Genomic DNA, 11,599 nt, shown 5'->3' with positions numbered 1-11,599 from the left:
TATTGCTCGTTTTGTTAAGTTCTTAAATACAATTTTGATATTTATTTTAGAAACAGGAAGATTGACTTAAAGCTAAAAGATGGTTTTACATGGTAGGTATCTAACTCAAATGAATGAAACGAACCTTCGACTGCTAGGAATGAAATGTACTTTCATTGATTATATCTTTTTTCTTTATCGGGATATTTAATCTATTTTACAATTTTACATAACTTGTTTGTTGACAAATGATTTACTGCCTAAGGACACCGATATCTATGCAATTCACATAACAATGCTTTATTAAGAAATTACGATTCGATTCTAATTTTTTAAAAATATATAAATGACAATTATTAAACATCTGTTACTGATGTTCAAATTGAGTTCCAGGAAAAAGTAGGTTTACAAAATCATGTCTTCAGTAAAAAAGAATGTAAACATTGAATGCACACAGTAGTGTAGCTAAGGGGAGTGGGGGAGAATTTCAAAAATCCCCCGGGCCCCCACTTGAGGGGGCCAAATGAGTGTTTTCTAATTAATTAAATTAAATATTATGCAAAATGCAAGTGCCCCCAAAGAGGTCAAGCTCCCTGGCCCCCAAACGATGGGAAATTCCTAGCTATGCCCCAGGAGGCACAACAGGGATGTGACTGTATTTAAATGTTTCAGTAAAATTCCAAGACTGTTGTCGATAATGGAATTATGTTTTAGCTTTTCCATCAACATATATGGTTAACCTAGATTTAGTGGGTAACAAACTTAATGAATAAGCAAAGAAATAGACTGGATGTAGCTAGTAAAGGAGACCTTCGCCTTGCTTTGGCTAATTTAAAGCTTGAAATTTCTAATATTGTCATACTGCATGAGTCACAAGGTCACCATTAGCTTAATTTTTGTTTTGTAATGAATTCAGAAATAATAGTATTTATATTAAAAATATAAAGCTTAATTTAAAATTAAACATAAAAACAGTAGGCCTTAATATTCAAAAATTCAAAAAGGGATTATTCTTAGGATTTAAAAGAAAGTCATGACAATGAGATTAACTTTTGTGTGGAATCACTGTAAGTTAATTGACATAATTTTTGTATAATGATAAAATTGGCTGTTTTTGCCTTCGATTCCAAAGATTACGGCTAATTGCAGTGTTTCATATTACTACGCAAACCCAGTTGCGACCTGAATGTTTTCCCGAATTTTGTCCAGACAAAGCCGTTGTTTGCTGGCGGTCTATTTAAGTTTTCTTTCGGTCTTTTGCGCCTGTCTTCAATAAAGGCTTTTCTTTCAGTCTCAAAAGTTTGTCACACAGCTTTAATGAGAGCTCTCCAACTGTCCCTCTCAAAGGCCATCTGCTGCCAGCTACTTTCCTCTATGCCAATGAGGACGAAATGGCTCCTGAGTGGATCTTTATAGCGCTTATGTGGGGTGCTTATGGAAGGAGCACCTCTGTAACTCATTCCTACTATAAGCTCGCCAAAGAAGATCGCCTTTGGCATGCGGTCTCCTGTTATTGACAGTGTAAATAATAATAAATAAATGATATTTGGTTCAAATTTGCCTTCTCACGCTTCTTTATAAGTGTTTTTCTTATAGGGGCTGCTGGCGGATTTTTAAAAAATAAAAAATACGAAAAGGGGGAGGTAGATTTAAAAAGGTTGAAGACCAATGGGGCATACTTTCCAGAGTGTTTCCCGGTAAAGGCTATCAAATGCATTTTTGAAATGCAAAACATCTCACCGAATTCTTTGTTGGTATTCCTAGCTTCGGTCGATGATGGTTTGTGGGACGAAAATCTGCTTCTTCACAAGCGTTTTAGGAACACTAGTATCATGAAAACCTTTTCTGGCGTGAGGAGTTCTATAATAACATTCATTTAAGTAAACTTGTTCAACTTAATTTTTCTAATTCAAGCAATCTTACAATTTAATATATGTAATAACTATTGGTAAAATTACTTAACGAAATTTAAATAAAATGGTTAAAAAAAAAAAAAAGTTTTTAGGGGGGGGGGGGAATTTTTCGTTGAGGGTACGACACCCTGAGCTTTTCGCACCATGTGACGCCGCAATAAAATTTTCAACAAGGATTACTGTAGGTCAGCAGGAGATAACTTTGTGTTGGGTAGAACTAGCTTGATCCAATACATATGCATAAACAAAAAACGTATTAATCAATACCATATATTAAATCTAAACATCTGTAACCTCTTCCTTGCTTACAATGCTAGCAACGATTTTCTGCCTAAGGACACTGTGTATCATGGGTAACTTTAAACTGTTTAATTTTGAAATGACCGTTTACTGCTAGTCACTGGTAGTATAGTTAGAATAATTTGTTATTGCTACGGTCGTAGTGCAGCATGGTGTGAATGAAAAATGGTGCGAAGTTGGATATTGAATGGAAGTGAAATTAAAAAGAGGAAGCTGAGTAAGATATGAACATGAAGCCAGTGAATTTATTATGTGTACGTAATTTGTGATATTAATTAAAGTATTTTCTAAATTGGAGCCTGAGAGCATCTGTGTATTTTTTATCTATTTTTCAAGAGTCTTGTGTCGTAACAGTTATACAATTACCAAATTTAAATAAGTTGAGGAAAATTATTTCTAAAAATATATTTCCGTACTTCAACAGGACCCATTTCAGATTTAACATAGACTTCGATTGCTCTTAGTTCTTCATAAGTTCCTAAAAATCCTGTACATTTACTTCTGATTACTTTTTCATACAGGATCATATAGTTTTGATTATGCAAATCATCGTTGCTCATAATTCAACGCTAATTATTTAGTATAAAATTTCAAAAAAATTCTATAAGCCATATGCAGACCACAGCAAAGACTAAGAATAAAACTGCTTTTTTGATCCTTATGGAAATTTGTTGTTAATACAAATACACTTTTCTCAAACAAAGACAACACAACAGAAACATTCACATAAATAGAACAGTCACAATATAAAGAGATCATTCAGCGACTACACATAGGCATCTTGGTCCTTTTCATGTTTCTTGATCAACGAGTGGCGTTGATATAGTCTGACCGAGTATGGAAGGAACGAGTTTGTGTCAGAAATTGCACACTTATCGACCACTTAAAGTATTTATGATGGAGCTGGTGGCTGCTGTCTTCCAAAATTTTTCTGAGACATTTTTGTTCAAAAAGTTCATTTAAATATACTAGTGTTGTACGTGTGATTTTCGGTGCTCTTTTTATAAGCGGCGCAACAGTTTAGATGAAACTTTGCCTTGCCAACAAGTTATTCCGTATGTTAGCAGATTTTGCATATTCACACAGTACTAATTATTTAGGATCTTCTTGTTTTGTTTAAAGCTATTAAGTTTGTATAGGAAAAATATTTCAGATCGTTCATTTAATGAAGTTGTATAGGAAAGAAAAAGAATTAAAACGTGTTCTTAGGATCATTAACATATTTTTAATAATAAGGCATTTTCTTTTTTTTTACGAAGAATAGGAATTAGTGCAGTATTTTAATAATAATAATAATAATAATAATAATAATAATAATAATAATAATTTCATTTATAAAGCGCTGTAAACAAACAAAAATGTAGGCTCAAGGCGCTGTAATATGGAGTAATCAGTTCGCTAAGTTACAAGGGCATCTCATTGTTATATATACACTGATGAAAGTGTGGCGACCTTGTAATCGATTCTTGCTTTCACGGGAAGCCAATGGAGCGTGGGCAAGAGCGTAATAGCAGAATCTTGTCTTGTTTTTCTAAGTACTATACGTGCGGCGTTGTTCTGTATACGTTGCAGCTTGGCTATTTTGTCATCAGGTGTACCTGCTAGCACGGCGTTACAGTAGTCAAGGCGGGAGAGTATGAATGCCACAGCTAGCGTTTTTGTTGAATCCGTTGTTAAATATGTCGGATCTGGCCTAATCTAACAGCTGTAGATAAAGACCCTTGCAGAGCTGACTTATGTGTGGGTCGAAAGATAGTGTTGAGTCAAAGAAAACCCCAAGATTACATGGACATAAGGAACCTGGCAGTTCGTGATAAATAGAAAATCTGTGCTTTCAACTTTTGAGACGTTGTTCCGAGTGCCAATCTTAATTATTTCTGTCTTGTCTTCGTTCATCTTGAGCTTATTTTCAACCATCCAATTGCTCACCCTTCCAATGATACTACTGATTTTCTCTGCCAGATGCGACACCACTGATGGTACAGAGGAATCGTATAACTGTGAGTCATCGGCAAAGAAATGGTATAAGATGCCGGTTGGCCGTATGACACCGCTGAATGGATTTGTATACATAGTGAACAGTACTGGGCCTAGAACTGATCCCTGTGGTACTCCGTACTTCAAGAGGAAGCTTGTTGATTCTGTTCCGTTAACAACGACACTTTGGGTGCGTTCAGTCAGGTAAGATCCAAACCATTTTAGTACGATTCCTGCTAAACCAAAAGTGGCAGAGAATCTGGCCATCATAATTTAGTGGTCTAGCGTATCAAAGGCTGCGGACAAGTCCAGCATTGAAAGAATTGATATGTTACCTATGTCGAAATTGTGAAGTAAGTCGTTTAGTACCCTGACCACTGCTGTCTCTGTGCTTCGGCACTTCCTATATGCAGATTGAAATTCTTCCAAGAGACAGTACTGTTCAAGATGAGAAAGAATTTGCGCTAACACGATGCGCTCCAGAAGCTTGAAAGGAAGGAAAGAGTTGATACCGGGCGATTTAGCCAAACCACAGCAAAAAAAAAAACCTTGAAAAACACTTTTAAATATCTTCATTGACAGAATAGGAGGAGATGCTCTCATGTGCCATGAAGGTACTGTAAGCATTGGAGGAAGAAGAATTACTAACCTACGCTTTGCGTATGACATGGATGGCCTAGCAGGGACAGAAAAAGAGCTAGCTAACCTGGTATGCAAAAAAAGCCAGGCTATTGCATTCGGGACAAAAATACACATAGCACAATCATTTATTATTTTTTTTTACTGTTAAACCATTTTTTTAAAGTCAACCATTGAAAAGCGTTTCGTCCGCCTCAAATATTTGATCGCCTGTGTGTAATGAATACATTGCACAATAATTAGCGGTTTGCCTGCCTGTAAGTTTTTAACTCTAAGAAATGAGTACAAGATGATGTTATATTTTATTTTATACAATAGTTTGCAATAGAAAGGTAATTCAATAAACAAAGCTAATTTGCTTTAATCATTAAAATTATTTTTAAAAAAATTATATACATATATTATTTATTATTTCAACATTAAAAAATAATACTTTATTTGTTTCCATTGAGCTAAATTAGGTGATACCCTTCGCCGTTGTTCCCCTCAGAATCAGATGATGTAACAATAAGATCAACATTGTCCGATTTCCTTTCTACATCCCTCCAGTTCTGTAGATTTAAATCTGCAATTTCTATTTTTTCCACATACGAACTTAAACTCTCCACTACAGCGCTACAAGAATGGAAAAAAAAGGTATCGTTGTTTAACTTGACAAAAACAAAGGAAGAGACAATCTTTGATATTGGTTAGTACTTTCATTTGCTTTAATATATATTAAGATAGGTGTAAGCTTGGTGTTAAGGTTTATGTTAAACTTTAAAGTTTAATATAGGATCTGTATTATGAAATAAAATTGTTGTTTTTTTCATTACTTTTTATTTCATTAATGGAGCTCTTCTCATTCTTTCCTTTTTTTTTTTTGCAAAATAAATTCTAATAATAAATAATTAATAAAATCTTTCTGGAACTCAAAATTTATTTTAAGTTTTTTTTGTTATTGATAGGGCATATTTCGTACCTTTTAATTTCTCTAATTGGTCTCTTTGACTTTGATCCTTCACTTTCACCTCCTGATAGCATTTGCACCACCAAAGGAACTATGCCAGTAACGAGAGTGATGAGAATTTGGTAAGAAGTTGAAATGTATTCATATGTACCAAGTGCTATTACAGTGGAAACCACAGTGGCCAGAAAAATCATGATCACTAAGCACTGTAACAAGCTCTGGAGACGAGTGACAAACAAAGAATGTCGATGAATAAATTAACCATATATATTTATGTACAATAGTCAAGTTCATTGTATAAAACCCTGATATATAAACGAACTGCAAATATTAAACATTTGAGCTTCTCAAGAATGATGATATGAGTACTACTAGAGATTAGGCACTCAGTATACTGAGGTTCTGTCAAACCTAGCATGTAAAGTCTGGACTTGGCGGCCTGTGCGTAACGTCACAAAACTAGACCCAAAGTGGTCATCATCGAACCACGATAGACGAACTATATATATATATATATATATATATATATATATATATATATATATATATATATATATATATATATATATATATATATATATATATATATATATATATATATATCTAAAGTATTAAGATCCAAATGTGAAAGCTATAAAAAAAAAGCATCCTTCTTTAGGGGTCAACTAAATTCCTAATAGTAACTCCAAGTACCTTTTGTGATTAACGACAGCTCACTAAAACTGTGAATAATATTCCGGAAAAAGACTAAGTAAAAAGAATTGTTTTCCCGTACCTTGTATTATTTACAAAGCTTAAATCAAGTCTGTCTTTCTGTTAAAAATTTGTTTTTAGCATTGTTTGTAGTATTCTTATTTAAAAGTGGGGAGTATTTGTTTTTTTTAAAGATTTAATTGTAGATTAAATTTAGCTTGAAGAATCAATGGGTACGAAATGGTCTATAATTTATTTTTCATATTTAGAATGTTCTTTTAGAAATGAAGATTATTAAATGCTAGAACAAACCTCCCGAAAGACGACGAGTCATGAAGGCTAGGGGTTTTTAACAGTCCAAAACCCGTAGCACATGATGAGTTAAAAAAAAACATAAATCATAATTGAGGGGCGGAGAAAAAGTAATAGTAGAATTCACGAGCCAAACATATGTATGCGTAATAAAGTGTGCTGTTTCAATTCAACTAACTTAAGGGCCAAAACTATGTTAGTAAAGGTTCTAAAAGCGGGCTTTTTCATTGTAAGTTAACAAAAAGAAGGCGGGAGTTCTGGACCAGAATACTTGGGAGAACAGTACTGTGCACTAAAAGCAATATCAAAGAAAAGGGCAGGGGCTCTGATCGTTTAATTGACTGTGGATATTTAAAAAAGGGGGTGAACTGGTCAAATCAAACAATTTAAACATGGAAACAAATGAACGGGCGTAGTAATTTATAGTTAAAAGAAAATAAATAAGTTTTGCTTCCAAAGGTTCTACAAAAAAATATCCTGCATAAAATATTTTCAAATATACGGAGATAAGTAACGCGTATTGAATAAAAAAGAAAAAAATATTGTTTGAACAGTTTTTGTTCAAAGTTTCTAGAGTTGACTTATTTAAATTTTATTTTCGTTTTGAATTGAATAGAAATAGATGATAAAAACTTTTACAATGCTTTTTATCATACGACCATAATTAATAAATAAATATGTTTACACTATCTGGCTATTCATTTTCTATTTTATTATTTCGAAATATTTAAACACAGACTTCTGGCTGAGAGTTTAAGTTTCACATTTCTAACTTTACCCACCCCTAAAAAAGTAATATTACATGCAATCACTGACTTTTTTTAAGTTTCTTAATTGAATATAAATTATTTTAGAAGTCTTACGTTTCTTTTGGTTGGATAACATTATTTTTTCTCACTCTGTCGTCGTAACGCTCTCTCACCCAAGTATTTTATTCTTTTTTTTTACCTCCACACAAAATAATATAGTCATACATACATTTCATTTTTTTTTTATTCATTTTTACACACACACAATATATATATATATATATATATATATATATATATATATATATATATATATATATATATATATATATATATATATATATCTTATACAATGTCTACAAAAGCCAGTTTCTCTCTAAGAAGAAATGTACGCACACTTAAGTTAAAATAGTTGTTAAAAACGGAAGAGGTTTAATCTTGTACTTTTTGATAGACTATATGTCGGCTTTAGAAAAAACATATGGGGTCTAAATTGCGAATGGAGAATCACTTTTGGAAAATCGCTGTAGCTTATTTACTAATCTTATACAGTACAGACGTTACTTTAAAATATAAGATGATTACGTCCTTCGCGTAATGCATCTAGTCATGCATATTAACCAATGACTTAAATTCTGCCAAATCACTGGTTTTCCTGGCTAGCTCAGACAACCCATTCCATGCTCTAATAACACTAGGAAAGAAGGAGCATCTGTACAAATTTGTCCTAGCATATGGAACTAGGAATGAAATGACTGAGGGATGAAGTGACAAGGGGATGAAATGACTGGGGATGAAGTGATCAGTCACCATACGTTCATACCCCAGTTTCCCTTTAACATTACATGTGAAGTTAACATCACTCTGTTACCCTTTGCTCAACGATTTTATTGGCAACGAAACAAAAGAGTTTGTGTGTGTATTTGTTTTTGTGATCGATGTCTAATAATTTCTTTGTGATAGTTAGAACAATAGATCAGGTTTTATTAGGCCCTATATTAAGGCTAACAATCTGATTCTTTGCTCTCAACGACTATATTACAGAATGTAACGAAATTTTAATTCGACATTTCTAAATGTTTGAAATGAATGACCAGTGATTAATTTCTATTTTAACATGTAAAACAAATATAGCAAATATACACCCTTGTAAATTTCTTTCTTTTATAAATATTAATTTGATTCTATTGACTGGAAAGTCCTTCACTTTTAGAATTCTGTACCTTTATTAGCCAAATGTATTTATTCAACAATTACCTTTGTAATATTTGCATACGTCATATACATCAACAATCTTTTACTGACACAAATTTCATTTCTTTTCAAGATGAATGGAATGCAGCCTGAAACCTCAACATGCAGACGTGATCTGTCGACCTTTAAGTTAACTAGAAATACAATTATAGTCAATATTGTTTATAAGAAAAAAAAAACATGAAATACTTATGGTTATTCTAACTGTAAACATACTTATACTTTCTTAATACTCTTGCAATGTAAGGTTTACCCTTAACGATCATTATTTTTCTGATGATGTGATGTATTTAGAGTCTAGTAACGTATTGTAAATAGTTGGTTAATAGAGTTTTAGTTGTAAGTTATGACATATTCTATGTTTATTTATTATGATTTCATTGGTCTATTAGGGTTAGGGTTAAAATAGACATTTGGACTTTGCTAGTGTTGTTAGAGGCCTAAGTTTTATACTAAATAGTAAATGTGCTAAAGAAGGCAGTTTCATAATTTTTAGTAGATGAAATAGTACAGCATGTGGTGGTTTTGTTTAAAGTCTACGTGTTATTCTTGTTTTATTAAATATATTGTTTTCCTAATTAGTTCCTGATGTTTTGAATTATTAAGGGACATAGCCTTGCTTGTTCATAAATCCAATGTCAGGAGTTTACAACACATGAAATGACGATAAGTGTCGATGTTGAATGATTTTATGTTACTCACAAACTAAACTCTCGAATAGTTGCTTTTTTTAATTAAATGAAATGACACAAATGATCATATTTGTAAAGAAAATATTTATACAGATTTAGAAAGTATTTCTATCAATTCAAAGAAAATTAAATTGTGAAAAAAAAAATTCCCATAGAATGTCCATTAAATTACAGAAAAAAACTGTTTGATTTAATAAGTAAAAAAAAACAACAATACCGTAATGTGTTCTAAGTGTTTTAAAATTTTTCAGTGTTGATTGCTTTATACACAATATTTTATCAACTTAAATATCAAGTTAAAAAAGTATTATAATTTAATCTGCAAAAATAAATATACATAATCGTTGTGATTGAGACATATTTTTTTAACATAAATACCTTTGTCATACTCTTCAGTTGCAATGGGCAGAAAGTATACACTATAACTTTCATCCTCGTTTGTATTGATAGGTAAATCATTGTCATTTATTGCAGGCAAGATATTCTCAGTTAATGCAGGCAAAGCAGTTTCATGTTTGATGAGGATTACAAGATTCTGTAAATTCTCATCCAGCTCATTACCAATCTTGGTAACAAATTTTTTCAAGTAGAGGAAAAACAGAGCGACACCAGATAAGATAGTGCTAATAAAGGGGGCATTAAACATAACGAGAGCTGTACATGTAAAGAACAAATCTGCAATAAAGATCGATGGATAAGTAAATGAGAAAAATATAGTGCCGAAGAATAACTGTACCACTATTGCATTCCCTATTGGATAACGTTTTCGAGCTTCTTTAAATGGAAACATATCCAGGAAAATAAGATTCGCTGGACTATTATACACAAGACTCATTAAAATAATAAAAAAACATAATGCTAGGTACAGAGGCAAAAACACGTAGCAAGCTGATCCACACCAACATTGTTTCATTAATTGGATTGTTTTTTTCCATGAATGGTGAAGATTTACCCTTAAATTCCGGAGAGCATTTTGAAAGTTATCTCCCTTCAATGCATCATAACTTAATGCTGCAATAACTATAGCATTCATTAGTCCCATTTCAAGGAATAATAAAAGTTCGACTGAAAAGTCTTCATCGTTAGTGCCTCGTTCTCTGAGAGCTATAGCTAAATCGGTATTGTAATTTTCTACTTCTAGATATGTATTAAAACTATAAGGTGCTATAAAAAAAACAAAGAAAAACAATAGTCTTAAAAGAGCACTACAACACCGTCTTTTAATGCTGTTTTTTGAATCTTCTCTGTAATGGCCTGAGCAAGCCTGTAAAAGAAAATAAGCATTACATTATATTTAATTAGAGAGTGTAAAGGAGAGTTTTAATAGGAATTACATATAGTGAATAAAATGAAATTGATTTTTTAATATGGCAATTTTTCTTTTGTGCTAATTGTTTACAATCTCTAAATGTAAGAGGGGAGAGGGGGCTCTCTACTTTAAGAGATCATGTTATTTTCCAATATTCCTCTTATTTGCCATTGTCCTAAGAGTTGAGTGGAAGACTCTTGGGACTTAAGGACCATGGAAGCCCCCAACTGTCATCGTCTGGAAAGGATTCTTTTTAAAAGACCAATGACCTTTAGAGTTCATTTGAGTTAAGATATTACTATCAATTTGTTTAGTCTCCACTAATGGACGTGTTTGTTAAGAGCAAGATTCCTTCCATAAATAATCTTCTTTACCACCCTTTGTACTCGTTTATTAAAATTAAACATCAGGTGTATGGCAAGGATTGTGTCCATGCATTCTCGACTCTTCCCAGAAAAAAAGTGATAAATAAATACACATTGGTCAAGTTGTTGGATTTTGAAAAACGCATATGCCTAATTAGAAAAACAGGGGTCCATTGAAAAACGGAAAACATGTCAAGGGGTATACAAGATAAAACATATTGGAAACCACTGATATAGACAGTTTAGTCACTTAGGTTTCGGGAGGTGCGGTTCGCACTGGGTGACACCTTTTTCACTCAAATGAAAAATGCAGTTTTGATATGGCGGACAATTTTTTTAAAAGTAAGCGTCATTGGCAGAATGTCGAAACATGATATTCACAATTAATAAATAGTTTTATATACAGTTTTTTTTTATTTATGCAAAACATTTTACATTTTTCATAATTCTATCAAAAAGTCCAAAGCG

At 32.4% G+C, this 11,599-nt stretch overlaps 1 protein-coding gene across 1 annotated transcript in view; it reads right to left on the bottom strand.

The window, feature by feature from the left end:
• Positions 1-3,394: 3,394 nt before the first annotated feature.
• LOC129926008 (uncharacterized) overlaps positions 3,395-11,599 on the bottom strand; it is a 38,377-nt gene continuing 30,172 nt past the window's right edge. The window contains exons 8-11 of the mRNA XM_056027678.1: positions 9,836-10,721; positions 8,769-8,899; positions 5,770-5,975; positions 3,395-5,423 (exon numbers count right to left, since the gene is read on the bottom strand). Coding sequence (XP_055883653.1) covers positions 5,261-5,423; positions 5,770-5,975; positions 8,769-8,899; positions 9,836-10,721 — 1,386 coding nt within the window. The 3' untranslated portion in view covers positions 3,395-5,260. The remainder of the gene's footprint in view (positions 5,424-5,769; positions 5,976-8,768; positions 8,900-9,835; positions 10,722-11,599) is intronic.

Source organism: Biomphalaria glabrata, chromosome 4 (genome assembly GCF_947242115.1).
Source record: "Biomphalaria glabrata chromosome 4, xgBioGlab47.1, whole genome shotgun sequence".
In the NCBI taxonomy this organism is placed as follows: Eukaryota; Metazoa; Mollusca; class Gastropoda; family Planorbidae; genus Biomphalaria; species Biomphalaria glabrata.
The sequence above is the reverse complement of the archived record's forward strand: the minus strand, read 5'-3'. Positions and strand labels throughout refer to the sequence as shown.